We start from the raw sequence: 21,041 nt of genomic DNA, 5'->3' as shown, positions 1-21,041 counted from the left end.
TATTTATCTATTATGATTTTTATTAATAGTTTACGAGTAACGACATCAATATATCCTGTACCATCAATATGCGCTCAAGATCAAATATCCGACTGGTTTGATTCGCTTGCTGAATGCTTGCATTGGAACGTACGCAAACGGCAAAAACACTTTGAAGAATTGTCTGATCTGGCACATTCTAGTTATGACGATTCACTAGATCCGCCATCAAAAGGCATTATTTATTAGTCTTGGGTAAATCATTTTCATCATCAAGAATTGTTAGTACTTCATTTGTTTTACATGTATTAAAGCCCATCAGCACTTAATAAAATGGATTTTGCATCATGACCTTCATTCAATGATTTATTTTTTACGATTCTGTTTTGTCTCGTAAAGGATACTAGTTACTACTTTATATTATCTTTCGATTTTTAGTTTTCGTTTACACAAAAAATATGTTTTAATGGTATTAAGAAAACATAATATCCTAGTATATACTATGTAGGGTATATTTAGCATATAAATACAAATTTTTTGTTATGGCGGTCATGATGTATATATTTTTATCTTGCACATGCCATAATTATTTTTAATAACTATTATTAATTTTAATAATAACTGTTAAAAAAACTTTATGGAATATTATATTTGTATAAAATATAATGTTTAACGTCCCTTATAAGGTTAAGTGTGACCTGGTTTTTTTTGTATAAAAACGTACTCTATGGATAATCTCTTATGTCTCTTTAAATTATCTGATGTTGATAATAATTTTTTTTTTTTCTAAAAAAATCTTTACAGTCTTGTATCAATCTCCGATTTTCACAATTCTAATTTTGAGTTCCATAAAACATTTGAATATTAGGTATTGTTTGTTTCTTACACCTTATTTTTTTAGTTTTGATGCTGAAAAAGTATTATTTTTTAAATAATAGGTTTTTATATTATTAGATTTATTTTTGTGTGAACACAATTTCTTCTAAACCGTTGAACCGATTTCTTCATGCAGTAAGTCTATATATCAGAAACTGTATCTGAAAGCTACTTATCGAGCTAAAAGTTCACCTTTTGCTAAATTCCAGTAACTACGGACTTAAAAATAAAAGAAATGTTTTATTCAATATGTAAATATATCATATATAGTTTTTGTATTAAAAAAAAATATTATTTCATGTTTTCTAAACTAATTACAAATAATATTATATTTATTAAACTAACTTTATTATTGTGTACAAAAAAATTTCAGATTACCAGGGTGCACCGTGCATTTAATGAAGTTCAAAAGTTTTTGCCAAACTCGTTTACTCCTCTAGAAGTCGTATCTACACAATCATTGGTTCTCACAATGGACAAATTCGTGCAAAATACATTTTATTAATATTGTCTTGTAATTAACTGTTAAAGGTACATGTCTCTAAGCTACCTCAGAGAATTAGCATTACCTACTCAGTTATAATTTTTGCAGTACTGACTTTAGTTTTAACTAATTAATATACTTGTTAATTTTATTGTATTGGTTATTTAAAGGTAATGAGAGTGATAGTTTTCGTAAAAAAACTAATTGTACGCTCGTAATTTTTTTTTTTTTTTTTTAATAAGCCTTTAATTTGGGGAACAGTTATTAATTTATTTGGGCTTAACTTTTTTTTTTTACCAATATATATTTTATACCACTGTTTTTCTAACAGAAATATTGAACTCAAATTTAATATCTGTCTTGTTTCCCATTCTACATTTCAATGTAATATTATATAGTATGTTATAATATTGTTAAGATAGTGTTAGCAAAACTTGTATTATATTTTATTATTTTTAGTAAAACATTTGTAAAGATGTTTTTAGTTAACATTTGTTTTTATTTATTTGGAAACAAAGCTATTTGTTATGACTAAAGAGTATACATTAATATACATTAAATAATATATTATCGTAATAGTTTCTAAAATCTTTGGAACATTGTTTCTTTGTTGACTAAAATTATCTGCCACAACGTCGGTCACCAGATCATCTTGCGTTGTGTAGGCGCCATCTAATAAAGTGATCTGAACTGTGCAGTAGTTTTTTCGTTGGCGTTAAATCTATTCTCGAAGTACCTACATATGTCTTTAACGGGCACTGTATTCAGGTCCAAGTTCTGCATCGATCTAGACTTGGTGTTATTCGGCAGACGAGCGGATAGATCGTGTAAGTCATTTACACTTTTCGATGAACAGAACAACGATCCTTCAAACATCATTCGCTTTTGCTTTACAGGGACATAGTCATAGAATTCATCGATGTGGGGGCTGCGGGATCTTTCACATTCTCTTATTAAATCGGGTAGACATGATACATTTTTCTTATACATGCGTGAACCAAACAACGACAATGTGTTGTTGTTGTTCACTTCCTGCATATCTAGACTATTTTTTTTATGCTTCAACGGGGATACTGGCGAAGCTGTTTCTATGGCCGAGTGTCTTCTACAGGGTAGTCCACTCGAGACTATGCCGAGTATGTCCAGGAACTTAACGTCTTCTAGGGGAGTTTGACTTAAAAGTTGACCCGCGATTGTCGTCGTCCAGTGATGATAATCGGTTTCATTATCGGCCTAAAAAAATAAAATATGTCCGTTACTTACCAATAAATATAAAATTGAATTATTTTATAACAAAAAAATGCCAGTATAGTGGACGTAGGCGGAGATTTCATTAATTTTTTTTGGGGGGGGGGGCTAGCATTTTTCTACCTAAAATGACCAGCAAGGGATTTACACTTCTAAATTATTAATATATAATACTATATAACATTACAAATGTATAAATAAAAATCATAAAAATTAAAATATAATATTTGTATGTTATTTAAGTAAATACATATTATTTTAAGGCAATGTACCTATTCTTAGATCAAAATATATCAATAATTTTTTTCTACATCAATATTTAAATAGTTTTCAATGTATAATATGGATGAATTGTTAAACCTGTCTTGCAACCATGTCAGGTAACCATGTCTTAATTTTGCGCATAGCTGAAAAGCTTCGTTCGCATGTAGCTAAACTAATTGGCAAAGACAAGGCGACTTGAAATAATTTGAATGAGCTGGGAAATACATTTAGGGTTAGAGCCTTTTGAATTTTATCAATATTTATTGCGTTTTTTGAAAAATGTACAACTTTATTTAGCACTTGAATTAAAATTAAATGATAACATTATCAAAAACATTGTTATAATGTTTTGCCGTTTTGGAACTGAAATAATTTTCATAAATTATTCTTATTAATAATTTTAGTTTTTACTCCATTAATTAAGGGATTTATTACTTTAACGAGTGATCAAATAATTGGGGGGCTATTGATTATTTTGGGGGTGCTAAGCCACCTCAAGCACCCCCAATCTCCGCCTATGATAGTGGATATGGAGCATATTGGCGCGGAGAAGGTCATAGACCTACAAGAATTATTATAATTGAAAGTACCTAGTTTTATCACTTTCAAATAAACGCCTCGATGCGAATCTGTAAATAGTAGAAGTACACATTTTTGACTCGCTACACGAAGAAATCGGTTCAGCAGTTTAGAAGATATGGATCCAAACCAAAAAAATTAGATAAAACATAAACACATTATTGTAAAAGCAATACTTTTTCAGCTAGGTACGCATCGAAGCTAAAAACAATGTGCCAATACAAGAAAGATGTAAATTTGATATTATTTTGTAAATATATACTTAATCTTGGGTACTTTATAGTAGACTCCATTCATCAATTTTACAATTGAAATAAAAACATATATCTACATTTTGTAATACAGCCAATGATGTCCATCACCTTAAATGTCGATATAAAAAAGTTACGATATTTGGGAAAACAAGGTGATCCATTGAATACTACTTACTAGTAATAATAACAAAAATTGATTATATTTGTAAGGACCATAATTTTTTGTCCAACTTATTATCATACTATTTTTGTTTTCTCGTTTCAGGCATCATACTGGTATAGCGTTGGTGTATTAGGTATATCGAAAAAATACGGATGATAGAACACAGATAATTTCGTCATAAATAATATGTATGAATTTCTTTTCTTAACTATTTATGAAGCCTGAGAAAAAAAATTCGCTCAAAGCAGTTTTGAAGGGGAAAAATTTCAATTTATCTTATAGAAATGACTGTAATAGTCTGTCAAAAAAAAAATGGCAATCGACGAAGTATCCTCATTACTGTATTAATAAGTATGCATTATAGTTCAAACTCTAAATTAAGATTTTTCGAAAAATTGCCTATACTCTACTCCTTAGAAATGGCCGGTGTGGCGTCCTCTTAAAAAGTGGAATGTGTGATTATAATATGTTGATAATCAATGTTTCATAATATAACTTTATTATCTACGTTTCGACATTGGCATGGTTTCAATTATGTAAACTACAAGTTGATCTGTTGAAAGTTCAGATGGATTTAAAATGTGTATAACATAAAAATTAGAATGAATAATAAATAATTACATATTAGGGTGATGTAAGATATTAAAAAAAAATTAATTAATTAAGTTTATGTAAGCAAGGAAACCCAAACGATTGATGTTTTATCATTTACTATATTTAATTAATTATTTATTTAATTTAAATATTATATTTCTTACTAAATAAGAAGTATAATAAAACTGTAAAAAAATGGTTTTGTTAAAAAAGCGAAAAAATTATTCCGGTACCGGGAATCGAACCCGAGCCTCCTGGGTGAAAGCCAGGTATCCTAGCCACTAGACCATACCGGATCAACGAGAACATGTATAGAGTGTATACTATTTAAAGTCTACACTCTACACAAACTTAACATAGTATACAGTATATTTAAATTTTTATTGAGATGTTATTTACATGACATGTAAATATGTAATGCAAATAATATTAGTACATTACTATGAATAGCATTTATTATAAAAAATAAATACAATATCATTCATAATCAATGTTTATCTCTCGTTTTAGGTATCATACTATTATCTATCTATAGTTACATTATTACTAATTAGTGATATTATATTAATTATTATTTATTTATTATATTTAAAATTGAAACGTATAATATTCTGAAAATTCAATTTGCAACTACGTCAAAAACATCTGGTTCCTAATTTTAGTTTAGACAGTATACCAATACAGTTGGAAGTATTTATTAAAATATTGTCAAGCACACGTTGCACTTAAAACCCAACAGTAAAGAATTTTATTTTTGGTAACAATAAGTAATAATGTTCTGTTTAATTAAAAATAAAACAAATACTACCAAAATTTTATGCATCAGCCGGGAATCGAACCCGGGCCGCCCGCGTGGCAGGCGAGCATTCTACCACTGAACCACTGATGCTCATGCACAAGTGATAAAATTACATGTATATAAGCATTAAGCAACCATACGTAAATTACTTTTTAATGCTGTGTACTATAATTACTAATTAGAATACCATTCTAAAAAGTTGTTACATTAGACTTCGGCCGAAATTACTTTAAAAATGAACCATAAATACACAGTAAAAAAAGTTTATTTAACTTATTGATACGTAATACGAAACTAAGCAAATATATTAATTTACTTACAATAATGTGCGTTTTTGTTATTTTTGTGTCAGAACTCACTACTCTGTACCAGGTTAGGTTGTGCTGTTATGTTGGGTGAGCTGTGTGGTAATTGTAAACAAATGGGGCAAATAAATAGATATAGGGATTTGACATTGGATTTGGACTTTGCAGGGTCTGGACGGAGAGAGAAAGGGGATTCGACTGACCGACCGACCCCACAAGGATGTATGTGCTAAACTAAAGAGGTAGGTACACCAAGTAGTTTAAGTAATAAATTATAATTTATGTTTTTCTGTTGATAGGTACATTGTTATGATACTTACTGTTATGGATATGATTGGCGTTGTGGAGGCGAGCCGTGTGAGACGAAATCCGTAAGTAGAGTGTTCGCAAGACATAAGATTTAGGTGTTTCAATAAGAGCTTCCAACAATATCCGGCTGGACTGTCCCATCGAATCAACAGGTGTCCGTCGCGAACTTCAGCCACACAACGGCCCGTAAATGCACCACTGCCGAACGTCAACTCGTCTCCTAACGTGGCTGTCACCGATCCTTGAATTAAAACATAAATAATATTAATAATTATTAAAAAAAAAAAAAATACATTAGAGGCAGGTCCAAATACTTTTAACTTAACGGGGATAAATGTAATTAAAAAATAAATTAGTCATTTGATGAAAGTAGGTATTAATTTAAGTAAATAAAATAATAGTCCAAGATGTATGTATAAAATTATATAAATATAGTATTTACTATTTAGGTAGTATATATATTACCTAAATACACTTCTTATCCCCATCATTACTCCTTAGTCCTAATGATTAGGGATCACCCTAGTCTCTACCTATAGTCCCCAGCTTTCGCAATAATTCACCTAAAATAACTGCCAAATATTTATAATTTATTAACTTAAATTTCATGTCGTAAAAGTCATCTTAAGTTCATTAGGTTTTCATAGCCTAAAACTAATGTCAAATAGTTGACATTTATTAATTTACTTCTATGTATAGTATATCATATATTTCTATTAAAAAAGTTTAAATATTATATATTTAGCAAACAGAACCGGATTAACAAAATTTGAGACCCGGGCTCAGGTATTTTCTTGAGGGCACCTACATAAATTTGAAAAAAAAAAAAAATTCACCAATTTTTTTTAATAAAAACCAACTTTAATTATTATTTATGAAATGTTTATCAATTTTTGGCTAATCACTTTAAAAGAAAAAAAAACAATATATTACCTTTATTAAAAATAATTACAATTTACATACGTACTACATTAGGAACTCTTTTTTCTTACTTTATTACTCGCGAATGTTTGATAATATCATTAAGCAATTTAAGTTCTGCTGGTTAACAGTTGTTCTATATTTGTTTTTTATGCGAGATAATTTCGAATAGGCTTTCTGTGGAACGACTGTTACTGTTGGGAGACTTAAGTATAGAAAATTTAGAAAGATATTGGCTAAGGATGTTTTGTGAACCATTTCCAAAGATCAATTATACCAAAATCAACTTTATTGTCATTGATTATAGCTATTATTATAGATTTTAGAATATAGTACTCGAGAAATTAAATCAATTTATTATTAAGTGATACAATCTACATTGTTTTTAAACAAAGTCATACAATTCATTGTTTGGTATTTACATTATTATTTGAATCATCACTTTCATCTGCCGTACCAAGCAAACACAGGTCTAAAATGAACAAAAAATGATCAGAAATAAATTGATATGCATTGATCTATTGATATACTCGTATCATTTGTGAACATATATATATATATATATATATATCGTTTGTACAGATTGTTGTTTTTTTAATAACAGGAATTGTAAAATTAATACCTTTTCAGATTCACATCGAAGCTAAAACTATGTATTTATATTTTTGCGACAGGAGGGACAACATAGAATGCGTTCTTCAACGCAAGAATTGTTTGAACTCTCCTTTTCCTTCGGTTTTTTCCATTGAATTCTTAGAAATCCTTTAAGTCCTTGGATAGTAATTATGCTATACTATGGATGTATATATAAATATATAATATATATATCAGTTTGTTTTCATTTGACATCCGTGAATATCATTAACGAGCGTTACTTGTAAAAAGGTTTCGATGACTGAGCACCATAATCGAATCTAATTACATTTGAATTAAATATCGTTCGATTTAGACGGTTCTAAGGCCGCGCCTTGGAATTAATCTAAAACGGTACAATTTTTATCACAATATCACCGGTTACATAACAAATTAAAGTTTAAGGTTTTTAATTATTATTTATTATATAATTAACATAGGCCATAGCTTTAATACTTGTATCTTTTTGGTATATCTAAAAATAATCCTAAACTTTAAATTTGAATCTTCATAACTGTTAAGTTGCTTATAGAACAAACACATTGACCATGCATATCATTTGCCAATTGGAGGAGTAAGTGTCTGCAATGTGGATTGAATAAATATTTAAAAGTTTTGCTTGAAAATGTGCATTTATTTTTTTTCTAGGAATAAGAAAGTATATTTTAGTAATTAAAAAAAGTATGAAAAGGCAATATAGTGCGGGATAAGGAGTGATAAGTTGGGATGATGGTGAGATAAGTTTAGGTGTATTGCCATAATAATGATACAACTTCCAAAAATAAAGAAATAAAATATTGGTTACTTCAATTTATATACAGATAATAAAACCACAACTTAAAGAAGTAGTGAATATTTCTTATCAAGTTTTACTTCTTTTTTGTAATATCGCAGTATTTAGGTATTATTTTGTTTTATATGTATAAAAATAAATTATGTAGGTATTGTACTAAGAAAATATTGATTATCAACAATTCGAGAGTTCCGGTAACTTAGTTTTAATTACTATATAAGATGTAACAATGGTCAGTGACTTTTAAAATTGCTTATCTAACCGTACATAAAATCATATTTATCATTTATTTTAATAGATATAAATGACATTTTACTTAAATAACAATAAATAAACATTGACAATCAGAAAACCCAACTCCATGTTTTAAATAAGTGCAAATAAAAGTGAATTTCGAAGGACAAATAGATCTGAACCATACTATTTATGTTATACCTACATTGCAAATCATCAGTCATTTACTCTATATTCTTCCTGTAACATAAATGGAATTGAGCGTTTGCACTTTAACTACCAAGTTATTATAATTTTAGAGTATACTGTTAGTAATCTAATATTGTCGATTGTCCAAATATGGATAGCTCATAACATGAGTGAAGTACGATGTATCCATTTATGAGTACAATAAGCGCCGAAGTACATTTACAATCTGTTTACTTTTCACGGTCATCAACATGTCAAAACATATATTGTTTATTTCCCTTTTCTTTTATGCTTGTAAGTAATTGTAATTGACAAACGTACAGAAATGTGTGTATTACTACCAATATTTACATTATTTGAAGTTTGACTTTCGGTTTTACAACCGAATATATACTGTATACCTATTTATTGGAATAGTTCGGGCATGTCTGTGCTGCACGTAGTACGTCAAGCATGAAGAATCGACAGGACAAATGCACGATTTACAGGATATAGCTATCATATTATATTTAATATTGTGTCCTGAACTAATTGAAACACGGGAACTGTTGAGTATTTACAAATAACACTCTAAAAGTCCATAGCGTGTGCATTTTCAGATATCACAATATTATGTGCTTATAGGCGAATCCGCGAATGTGATGTAAATACACAGTACCCCTACTACCTACGGTCCGTTACAGTTCGGTGATCAACTTAGTCTTGATTACACTTCATAACTTGTCAATTATCTAAGTATACACGAATGAGAACGATAATTAAAATTCTCGTTGCTTCGAAATTATACATTTGATGATAATAAAACCGTGTAAATAAGAGAAAGCCGATTTTTGTTGACTATTTTTTAATTGGTGATGTCAGAATTCACTAAAATATGAGGTACATTTCAAAATCAGATTATTATTTTTTTTCTCGTGGAAGGACAAATGTTCAATATGATCAAACAAATTGTGGACTAAATATTAGTATGAAAATAAAGAGCATTACCGGTATGGGGGGTAGGGAAGGCTGGTGAAATGTACTTTAAAGTATGTCTTATTTCTTTTTAACGCAAATGGATTGCCTAAAGGCCACTTAGTACCTGTACAAACATATTGCCTTTGATAAAATTACACATGTGCCATTTAAGGTTGAAACAAAAACTTGCTTGAAAAATGTCGTTTAGTTGACTGTTTTAAAAACAACTTTATATCGGAAATCTATTGATAACTCAAGAGGAAGTGTTTGGAAAAAAATCAGGTCGTATACTGTATAGCATTGTAATACAACAATTTTAGAGTTAGATATAATGTTTTTGCACGTCCGACGTTGTATCCTTCGGAAGCCAATAATTGAAGTGGTGGGAATAACAAGGATACAAATTATTTTTAAGACAATTTATAGACTAGTAAAATAAACAGTCATTACCACGAAATTCAGAAATATTTGTACAATAATGTGTTGCCAAACTATACTCTATAGTAGATTTTTTTTTAAAGTATTATCAAGAGAGATCTCAAAATTTGGGCTGTACAGCCCAAGTGGTTTTATAAAGGTTAGGTTAGAAAAATAATCTAATAATTTTCAAACTTATTATAAATACATAAAATGTATGTTGAAGCGAAGCTGCTGACTTTCCAAGTAGTTACATATTACGTTTTCAACATAAAGAATCAGTTACAAACGCGTTGGCACATTATATATATATTATGCCTAGAAGTTAATGCACTATAGTTTATATACAACTTAAAAGTCGTTCAAATAATAATATAGTTTCCATAAGTGTCACGTTGAAAACTTTTCTCGGATTTTCGTTGTACGCTGTAATTTGTGAAACCTATGTCTAATTAAATAAACACTGTAATTTCAATTACGGGCATCGACGAGATAGTCAATTTCCACGACATGATAATTATTATCAATGTTTACTGCCACCTGTAATAGTCATGTATATACATAACTTGTATACACGAATCCGTAGTATTACTCAATTCTTGCATCCGCGCTGCAGTCGCTGTTTCAACGACCTCGTGCAAATTAGGTACATATTACAATGATTAGCTCGGAAATCAATTATTAATGACATTCGGTAGATCAAACTGATAAATAGAATAATACTTACCTACGACCCTCAAGTCGAATCAGTTTTTTTTCACTTATTTTTTTTCTAGGAGACCGCGTGGTGCTTGTGTGATGTGTGTGCGCGGTCAAGGAAATCCTGAACAGTTATAAACCCAACACCAACGCAAATTCAAAATACTACAAGTTTAACGATCTGCGAAAGCTTCAAGTATAAAAAGTCTATAAAATGTGTTGTTACTATTATTATTATTATTATTATTATTCGTTCTGTTTTATTTTTGTGAAATTTATAGTTTGTCGGTCGGGTCCTTCGGGCAGTATATCGCACGAGGCGTTACCAAAGGTTATAGCTGGCCTTGCGTTTTGACGACACGCAATTTCATGCTGGCTGTACACGGGCAATTGTCATGAACGCGGGCCTAAGTACCCCAGCACATTTATTTCCAAACAAACCGCCAGCAGCTGTTGTGTCGTTCGTTTAAGTCCTTAGGCGAGACCTATTCACAAAAAAGAATACATTACAGTCGCTCGTCGCGTGAACCGATCTTTACAGAAACAACATATAAACTAAGTATACCGACCTACCTGTGAACGTACCATGTCGACTGCAATAATTATCCTTGGTCTCGAGAGTCTTTATGAATATATATATATATATATAGAAGGTTTTTACAGTATAATACATGATATGTTATAATATAGGTGTACAACGTACATATGACATGTAGAATGTGAATCAATTTTTTTTTTTTTGTACACATTAATAATAATATGCGATCAACGTAAAGGGTTTGTAACAGCTATATCATTGTACTTGGTTCGCGTACTTAATTGATGATCATACCTATACTTTACCCGGCCACGCTTGTCATTGTAGGATCTAATGTAGTGTGGTGCGCCGGTAGTACCATACGGTTCTATTTATATTAATTGTTCTAATGCCGTCACGGGCCTTAACAATATGTGGTGACCTACACATCAGACGCTAACGGCAATTATCAAACTACATATAGTGCAGTTTGTGTGTGTAGGCGTTGTGGTGTGTCTATAAATTATTTTAAAGTGATCCGAGAACGAGATACCGTGTACAGTGTGTGAAATAGAGTGTTGCGTACATCTTTGATATCTGTTGTTGCTTGTCGGATTCAAAAGTTTACGTTTATCCGTTAAAAGGCATCCGGAGACATTTTAAAATAATAATATACGTGAAGTAACCTATCTGTTGCAAATGGTTAGAAATAACATTTTTAAAGAATCGATTGCGATTTAGAAAAGTGAAAACACATTAAATTTTAATTAACCTTATTTGTTGTAATACCATTATACATTGATTATTAAGTTAACGGTCGTGTATGACTTATATACACAGTTATGCAGTATGTAATACAACTCATTATACAGGGTGTTCACTGTTCCGGTACCGAACCGTACTAGTATATGGGTGAAGTGTGGACATCAGTGTGGTATAAACATAGCCCCTCCATTTTTGATTTTCCGAAGATAATACATTTTAAAACTTATAAAGTATATTTTCGTAACCTGTACAAAATCCCACCTTAGTAGAGGGGTCACGTCATTTTCAGCCCCTTTCGACTTAGAACTTAAAAAATAAAGTGACTCCTATAATTCTATAATTATTTATATGAGAACTTAATACCTATTAAAAATGTACAATTCTTTTAATATTATTAAAAAAAAGTTGTATTATTAGTATATTAATAATTATTTTAGCTAAAAATTACAAGTTTTTCTTCACACACTTCGTATTAGTAAAAATTGTTAGGAAATTTGTATGTACTTACAAATTAATAATAACTACAATAAGTGCGCACGGAAAGTACCAAAAAAAAAGGTCGTCACTCGAACGTAGCTAAAATAAACGTGAGGGGTATTGGTTACCTGTTATTATTAAATTGAAATAACGTCAATACATTATAATTATTGATATTGTTTAACCTGAATGCATTAAAAACTTAAAATACCAGGTATTTTTAATTCCATAAGACCTGAATGAAATTGTTACAAATAGCTAATCTAAATCTGGTCACAACGACTGAAAAATGAAAATATTATTTTTTACAAGTATGATTTTCATTTTTCAAACATAATTTGCATTTTTTAATTCATATTATTGATATTTTTTATTAGAGTTATATTAACTTATAACTTTTTAAAATATCAACAATTATGCCAAGTGTAAGATACAACTCGTATCTTCTTCGGTTCACGCGGCACGCCATATACATACATAAATCATTATATAATCATCATCATTATACATTAATTTTTTGTAGTTATTGTCCAACTAGCCATCAAAATGTGATGAATTTCAGCAGAAATCTGCACGAGCATCAGTGGTTCAGTGGTAGAATGCTCGCCTGCCACGCGGGCGGCCCGGGTTCGATTCCCGGCTGATGCATGTTTTTAATAAAATTTATTAAAATACAATTTAAATCATGTCTTTTCTATTAAAAAATATAATAGAGGATAGGTGAATTATTATTTTTTTGTTCGTATGATTAGTTTTAAATTTTAATTATTTAGTACGTGCTTTTATTTCATTTTTATGTAACTGAATGTGGTGTGGAACACATTTCATTTATTTATGAATTTTTTTTTTTTGTTGATATATCCAAAAAAATGTCATAATTTTTAAAAATAAAAAAAAAAACGTTTTGTTGAGTAAGCTTTAAAATTAAAAAATTATAAGTTAAACATCTCCCTAATACATTTTTACGGATTTCAAAACCAATAAAAAAAAAATGGTATGCATCAGCCGGGAATCGAACCCGGGCCGCCCGCGTGGCAGGCGAGCATTCTACCACTGAACCACTGATGCTGATGTTGTAGCACCGTAGTTTCAAGCATTTTTAAATCAAAGGTAGAAATTCTTTTACCTACCCGAAAAACCCCGAGTTTTTGTCTCTATATAATATTATAGATCCAAGTTCAACCTAATCTCTTAATAAATATATGTACATTTATGATATTATATTATACACATGTTATATATAAAGTGAAGTAGTTTTTTAAAAAAAAAGGTTATATTTTTATTAAAAAGGTATATATTTAACTTTAAATATAATGAATATAGTAAATTAACATGTAGTAGATTAGAACGTTTTAATAGGTACTTTAAAAAAATTCAAATTATAGTATAGTACCTATTAATCCTAAACGAGCCTAACTGCCTAAGATTTCATGTGTATCTTCCTCTCTTTTTTCATCTACCATTAATTTTCTTTTGTTTTATGGGTTTTTTTTATGATTTAGAGTTGTGATTTTTTAATTTCTTTCTTTTCATAGACATCGAACATACTTCTTAAATCTAATAAATATTGCATTAATGATTCGTATAAACCAACAACCTTTTCCAAATAGATTTTAACTGACCGAAGTTTTTTACCACTCGTAGTCGTCTTGAATCGTTCGAGTAAATCGCCCCAAGATGTTGCCACCATAGATGTTTCAAGACAGACAATTTTACAGGGTCTTAATAACCCCCCCCCCCCCCCGAGCCCCCTAAATACGTTCCTGTATTTATATCTGTATATATATAATATAGTCTTCAGAATTGCATGGCCCACCTGAATTTTTGGTGATATACTAAAATTATAAAAAAAAATTCCTATGAAAAACATTTTTAATTTTTATCAAACAATAATAATTAAATTTTTTGTAATTTTTTAAGTCAAAAGCTAGATTTAGAGAGGAGGGAGTAACTCTTGAAACTTAAATGGTAACCAGGGACGGACCGCTAGATCGGAAGACCGGGAAATTTCTCGATGCGCCGGCCAAATAGTGCAAAGAGAGGTCAAGGCCGTGTTTTGCTAACCCACATATCTCTGTTTCCTCTTAAGATAAGCTTTTGAAAATTTAAACATAGATTAAGCTGTAGTAGCTTAGAATACTGTAACAAATTGAGCCCTTTAATAGTAAACTTTTTTAAAAGGGGAGAATTTTAAAGTTTTTATTTTTGTTACTGACCGACTCACTCACTCGTCATTAAAATTATAAAACACTACCCGTATAGGTAGAAACGTGAAATTTGGCACAAAGGTAGGTCTTATAGTTTAAATAAAGGAAACAATCTGCAAGTTGCAATTTTCTCAAAATGATGTGCGCCAGGCCACAAGGAGATAACTCAGAAGAAAAGAGAAAAGGTTCAGATCCCCTCCCAAAAAAGTCAGCCTATCAAAGTAGTGATAAAACTACAGTGCGGCCAAGTCTGATTTATGCCTTATTCAATAAGGACATGTTTCATTCAGTAACTGGCTAAGTGTAAAGCAATACAAATAAAAGAGCAGTGTTGCTCATGAAAGTAGGAGTGAAGTGAGGTTATGAACCAAAGAAAATATAACAGACTTGGCCACAACGTAGATATCACTTCTTCGATAGGCTGACTTTTTTCAGAAGGGGTCTGGAACTTGGCCCTTTTTCACTGTTAGGTTTTTATTGGAGATTTACTTTAAACAAATTTAAAAAAAATTTTGGAATTTTTTAGCATGGTAACTTATAACGTATAAACTGTGCTTAGTTTGGACCTAACCGAGCCGTAAGGGAGAACTGACCCTTTAAGATGAATTTTTATCATTTTTGGCGTATAAATTAAAATGTGGAGTGCACTTTAAAATGAAGCCCTGCGCATACAAATAGTCGAGTGCTGAACAGTAATTGTTTGAAATCTCATTTACCTGATATCAAAGGTTTCTGTGTCTTTCCGCTGGCCCGGATGATTCGTTTCATGCAAGCCGACACCACCCGAGGTTTATCTGTCATGACTGACGATAATTTTCGCTGGACATTCGGAGTAAAAGAAAAATCTCGAGACTGACTACTACTTAACCACGGTCGCCTGTAGATAGCACACGCATGGCCGTGCACCGACTGATCACCGACGTCCAACTGTTGCCGGCAAAAAACCGCGCGTGCCGTTTAGTGTTGTGCCGTAATAGCAGTGTTGTGGCGAATAATTAAAACCGCCGGGTTTTCCTATTATTTTTCTTCCACTAACCAGCAAACGTCCTTAATCCGACAGCTCTCCCCTCTTTCCCGCCCGCCGACATCGGCCACTGTAGTCTTTGCAATGTCCGGCCTCCAGACAGTTGGAGAGCGAATGCGTGTTTGTGTGCTTGAAGGTACGAGTACAAGTTTGGTTGCGGAACTACAATATTCAGGCGTTTGACTTGTGCCGGCAACTTGGTCGTTGACATGATGACCGACAATCGCCGACTTGTGTGTCAGCTCTAATACACTCTAACAAGTTACATGTTAACAAAAACAAAGATTGTGTTAAAATTTTAGTAACAACGGCCAATGCCCGAGTAATCGTTATTGAATCATCGAGATAAATGTGTAATAAATAATTAACTAATAACAATATACTGCATCGCGGTTAATTGAATTATGTATATTGTATGTGATCGAAAAATATAAATTCCAAACAATAAGTGTAATAATCTAAGGAACGTGAATCGATCAAGAATCGGAATCGTTGATTGTACCTATCCTTAGATAAGTCACTCGATCGGTATTGAGAATTTGAATTGCACCAATTGACAGGAATTACCAAAATATTAAAATTAACAAAAACAATTCTATAATAATATAGTCATTATTCATTGAACATATACTTCTAAATTTGAAGTTTTTACAATTATGTGTTTTGACCCAGGATATATTTGGGTGAGCCCCAGAACCGGTTGCTTCGTGAAGCAAGTCTATAGATCAGAAATCGTACCTGAGATTTATTGAGCCAAAAATGAAAAAACTTCACCTCTAACTTTCAAAAGTTATACCTAGAAATACCTAGCGAACTTTAACTTAGCTAATATCTTTCAAATTAAAATTATGGCGGGCTATATCTTTTTCAAGAATAGTCCAATTTGTTCCAAATTTGTATGGAATATTATTTAGACATAGTATTATTGATATACATAGACAACACAAGAAAATATCAAAAGTCCTTTCTCCAGAAGGGGGGAATGTTTTTCTGTATTTCGAATTAGTCGGTGTAGTTGTAATGCTTCGAAACTGAAAGTTTTTTAATGCTAAAAAGACCAATTTTAATTCCAACATACTGATTGATCTAATTAAGTGATAAGAATTTTTAAAACCTGTTTGGATTCCTAATCTTGTCTCTTTTATTTCCTACAAACAACTTTTAAGAAATTTGGACTTACATTTGACGTATAAATAAAATAAATTTACAAATATTCAACATAGATTATTACGCTTCTTTAGATATGGAAAAAGTTGTTCGTAGGATCCAAAATAAACACATAAAGATATTAAAAACAGTTTTCATTATCAAAATTGCATCATCGGATTGATCGCTACGGTGGAATGAAAATTGACATTTTTTTTATCCAAAATTCGCCATAACTCAAATAAAAATAACTTCAAAAGTCTTACAACTAAAAAAAATAAATATTTTTTACCCTAAAGTTGGTTGGCATACTTGTAATCGCTACTAGACCAATTTTTGTTAAATACTGCCTATCCTTTGCTCCTTAATAAATAGCTCTTTCGAATCGGATTGAAAACGAATGGTTTTTAAGGCGTTTTATATAGGCAATATTTCAGAACAAATTATAACAGGTGAGTTATGTCAAAATAACACTTGAAAGAAATATATTCATCGAGCGCACACAAGTCACAACAAAGTTATAACATCGTTTATTTAGGTACGATTTCTGATCTATAGACTTGCTACATAAAGAAATCGGTTCAGCGGCTTAGATGAAATCATAGATCTCCTGACTAAAAAAAAAAGTAAATAAATAAAAACATCATTAAATAAACCTACCCGGATTTCTATCGAAGCAAAAAAAGTGGAAAATTACACTACGACTAAAGTAAATTTTTAAGTTACTGTGTGAGAGTGAATCAACCGGTATTCAAAGAAATTTTTCAATATGTTGTTTATTTGGTTGCCTATTGGTAACAAAGGCAAAGGAATTATTAAATAAGGCAGACGATTCACATTGAAGCGTTATAAAAATTCCTATAGAAATGTGACCTACTCGACCTCACTGTACTGGTTTCTTATTTAATTAAATTGACTTACGAATTACTACTTACTACTATTATTTATCTAGATCAGACGAATTAAGATGGACAAATGACAATGATGTTTTTAAGAGGTATTATAATATACCTAAATGAATTAAGATTTAAGAGGGACGGGAAGCCAATATTTGACAAAAATTTATCTTACAGCCATTTAAAACATAATACCAACTAATTTTAAGGTAAATAAATAGTTGTTCTATTATATATACATATTAGTTTAAAATAATGTAACAGTGTAATATATATATATAGTTACATTATTTTTCGCGAAAGTTTGATAAGATTGACTAATGACTTTAGTAGAAGTCACTTTTTGGCGTGTCTAGTGGACAGATTTCAATTTTTGTATGTGGAGTTGAGTTACTACTTTCTCTCCGGGGGCTAAAATCCGAATTTTAATTTAGAATTTAGATATTAGAAAATTGGTCATTAGATGATCTATAAAAAAGTATAAATATAAATGCTTATAAATTATAATAAACATGTTTATACAACTACAAAGAAATCGACCTTTCAGCCGCTGCACCATAGAGAAGATGATAAACATTATAACAAAAAAATTAATTTAAATCGATTCTGTAGGCACCTTTGACAGTGACTTCACGTTTTAGTCTTTTGTTTTTATAGAATTGGCTTTTTCGTTTCCCTTTAATGATTTATTTAAAACTCTTTAAGATAAAGGGAATAACGATAGCGAAAAGAAATGAGTTATTTTTTTTTATACACCGATCTTCTTGCCAATTATTTTGTAAATAAAAAAATAGAGTATTAGACTTGGGCAGATTAAACTCTGACTTAAACGTCTTGTACAAAAGTTTTTAATAAACTTATATGTATAAGAGGTCATTACAACATTTTGTAACACCGATTCAAAGTACCTGCAACATTAATGTACAAAAAGAAAACCGAAGAAGTGGTAATTAAAAGTTCTTATCTGATCCGCTATAAAGGATTTGTTCCTTTTGACGATTGTTGTTGTAGTTTCCAGTCATGTTCATTACCCGCTACATGGCACGTGCGGACTAAAAATAAAAGGAGGGATTATTGATTGTCCTGTTTAAGTTCAAAATGTACCATCATTCAAATGCGTACGTTGTGTATAATTCATACATACATATTGAATACCATTGTCTACTTTATACTTTGCCGTCTGGGCGATTAGATTCATGGAATCCCTACCGTTTTTTTTTCTTGAAATACTAACAAATCGTAATTAAAACACATTGGAGCATTAGGCCGCACACACACATAACATTATCGTATATGTCTAGGTAACAGCCAACAGGTGTGTAAAATATTAACACTATGCACCTAGGTATCAGTATAACCCACGACGACTGGGGTCAAAACTTTGATACGGGTCCTCGTCGAGCGATCGACGATTCAGGTACATCCGATACTCTCATAAGTCATAATATATTTTAACCGGTGATGATGTACAAGGTAGGTGCACGTTGGTCGCGTATCGGATGTCGGCAGAAAACCGACCATGAAGATAATGCGGACCGACAGTCCCACCCAGTGTATCCTGTAAGCGGCTGTGTAGTACCTACTACTTGTTTAGGAGGGCCTATAGTGTGTATCTGTCGGACCGGTATCGGTGTGTGTGTGTGTGTGCGTGTACGAATATCTTACAACTTATGGCCAATGCAAATATTGAGTCGAACAGTGGCAAAAAGTAAAATGTTATAGTCCATTCTTCTGTCGAAACCTTGCCGTAGTAATATTGATGATCGACCCCTTCTTCGTTTTGTAAACTCTCAATTACTTGAAAACGTATTACGCCTTGTTTTTAAGATAACAAGTACGAGCAGAACGGAGAACCAGGCCGAGAATCTTAAGGTATTTTAAAGCTTAACGTCTGGTTGTTGTTTATGCGCAAAGTGTAAGAACGAATCAAAGAGAACCGATTACAAAAGAACAGAAGATAAAATGGCGTTTTGTAATTCTTAATAAAATATTCGAAGTCATGTTCAAATTCTGCATTGGCTTTGCAATAGCATATAGTCGATATAAATAAAGGTATGTCTGTCTGTGCAACTAATTTTATAATGTATTAGTATAGTTTATTGTTTTTATTTTTGTAATATTTGTTCTAAAATTGTAATTATTTTTCATGAACAAAATTAAATGCCTGTAGAATTACACCGAAGATATTTTCAGTGTTTCTATATAGGTACTAGAGTAGTAACTATATAGTGTAGTAACTCTATATAGTTATCAAAATATTGCCGCTTCGATGTCACTCTTTAAACGGGTGCATTTATTTAAAGTGCAAAACAAGTTAATATAACTCGTCTATGTATATAAATTACAGATTTTTAACAACATGTAAAATGTCATACTCACATATGTATTATGTACCTACTCATCCACTTCATGACTTTACTTTTAAACATTTGGATTTTGTCAATGAATATTGATAATTGATCATGATGTTGTCTATTTCTAGTTTGTTTTAATTCGACTCATTAAAATAATTAATAAGTTCTTATAAACCGTTGTCTACCCCAGTTTACTTAGCCAAACGTCACAAAGACCAAACGCATATTATTAAAATACAACCACCATAGGTAGTAGTTACTAGGTACTATACCTATGTTGTTTGTGTGCACATTACTTTACGCAGGATACACGTTGAACATGTGTCGGCGGCATACGGAAAAGATTAACTCCGGGCAAGCCTCAGTGAAAATCATAAAAAATAAATAATAGTTAATAAAGCGAGTTTCACAAGCTTTACGATGGGTTTGAATGATTGGATGTAATATTTTATTGCAACGCTCTTTTACATTGTACCCGAGTGGACAGTTACAAAACTCGACGGTTTTTATTTTTTATTAAAAAATATAAAACCCGCGGTTATTGTCAGTTAATAAGAAAATACCTACTAAATGTGTCCACTGTCCACTTCTTATACCATGGTATACGACACATATTGTTTACGACTAAAGCATAATATAACATTATTATTATTTTTATTTTTTGTTACGACTGATTTGTGAGGGTAAGTCGCCTAGTTATAAATATTTTCAATCCTTAGACTGGGGAATCATTATTAATGTCTGGGTTTAACGAAAAGCTAAGACGGAGTAAGTTTGGACAAGTATGAACTTACATTTTTGATCATTTCTTTCACTAGTTATTATGACAAAATAATACTTAACCAAAACATTATTACATTTATCGTTTCTATTAACGTTGAGCGTTGAGCGAGAAATGGGGGAAAAAAGATAAAAGGTCCAAGTTTACATAAAATATCAAATTACATAAACATTTTAT

General features: G+C 31.0%; 2 protein-coding genes, 1 long non-coding RNA gene and 4 other non-coding genes across 15 annotated transcripts in view; 3 read left to right on the top strand and 4 right to left on the bottom strand.

The window, feature by feature from the left end:
- The window catches only part of LOC126835826 (NAD kinase-like), a 37,351-nt gene extending 35,523 nt beyond the window's left edge, over positions 1-1,828 (top strand). For 7 of the 9 annotated variants that reach the window (XM_050568660.1, XM_050568661.1, XM_050568663.1 and 4 more), the window contains exons 8-9: positions 30-260; positions 1,229-1,828. In XM_050568660.1, the coding sequence (XP_050424617.1) occupies positions 30-228 (199 nt within the window). In that variant the 3' untranslated portion in view covers positions 229-260; positions 1,229-1,828. Of the gene's footprint in view, positions 1-29; positions 261-1,228 lie in introns of those variants that run through there. The other 2 variants (XM_050568659.1, XM_050568666.1) reach the window with 2 other exon arrangements.
- A 5-nt stretch (positions 1,829-1,833) lies between these two features.
- LOC126835829 (uncharacterized) lies at positions 1,834-15,635 on the bottom strand. Its single transcript, XM_050568671.1, has 3 exons — positions 15,380-15,635; positions 5,866-6,095; positions 1,834-2,572 (listed from the first exon to the last, which is right to left on the bottom strand). Exons 1-3 carry the CDS (start codon positions 15,462-15,464, stop codon positions 2,012-2,014), a joined length of 876 nt encoding a protein of 291 aa, XP_050424628.1. The 5' UTR covers positions 15,465-15,635; the 3' UTR covers positions 1,834-2,011.
- On the bottom strand, positions 4,666-4,737 carry Trnae-uuc (transfer RNA glutamic acid (anticodon UUC)). Its single transcript has one exon. It is a non-coding gene; the product is annotated as a tRNA-Glu (tRNA).
- On the bottom strand, positions 5,260-5,330 carry Trnag-gcc (transfer RNA glycine (anticodon GCC)). The gene has a single exon. It is a non-coding gene; the product is annotated as a tRNA-Gly (tRNA).
- LOC126835838 (uncharacterized) lies at positions 5,684-6,179 on the top strand. The gene is made up of 2 exons (XR_007685252.1): positions 5,684-5,787; positions 5,845-6,179. It is a non-coding gene; the product is annotated as an uncharacterized LOC126835838 (long non-coding RNA).
- On the top strand, positions 13,034-13,104 carry Trnag-gcc (transfer RNA glycine (anticodon GCC)). The gene has a single exon. It is a non-coding gene; the product is annotated as a tRNA-Gly (tRNA).
- Trnag-gcc (transfer RNA glycine (anticodon GCC)) lies at positions 13,454-13,524 on the bottom strand. The gene has a single exon. It is a non-coding gene; the product is annotated as a tRNA-Gly (tRNA).
- Positions 15,636-21,041: the final 5,406 nt, after the last annotated feature.

This window comes from Adelges cooleyi, unplaced genomic scaffold (assembly GCF_023614345.1).
Source record: "Adelges cooleyi isolate 19-005CV unplaced genomic scaffold, UGA_ACOO_1.1 ACOO_flye_CR_arks_rails_tigmint_CR_PRNA_23, whole genome shotgun sequence".
In the NCBI taxonomy this organism is placed as follows: Eukaryota; Metazoa; Arthropoda; class Insecta; order Hemiptera; family Adelgidae; genus Adelges; species Adelges cooleyi.
Note: the sequence above shows the minus strand (reverse complement) of the source record. Positions and strands in the feature narration are given on the sequence as shown.

What these genes read in the sequence shown, in the direction of transcription:
- LOC126835829 (XM_050568671.1), bottom strand. Translation starts at nt 15,464, where the DNA reads ATGACAGATAAACCTCGGGTGGTGTCGGCTTGCATGAAACGAATCATC. An exon ending in ACAGAAACCTTTGATATCAG is followed by an intron (nt 6,096 to 15,379) that starts GTAAATGAGATT and finishes TTTTAATTCAAG; the next exon opens with GATCGGTGACAGCCACGTTA. An exon ending in CGCCAATCATATCCATAACA is followed by an intron (nt 2,573 to 5,865) that starts GTAAGTATCATA and finishes TTATTTTTTTAG; the next exon opens with GCCGATAATGAAACCGATTA.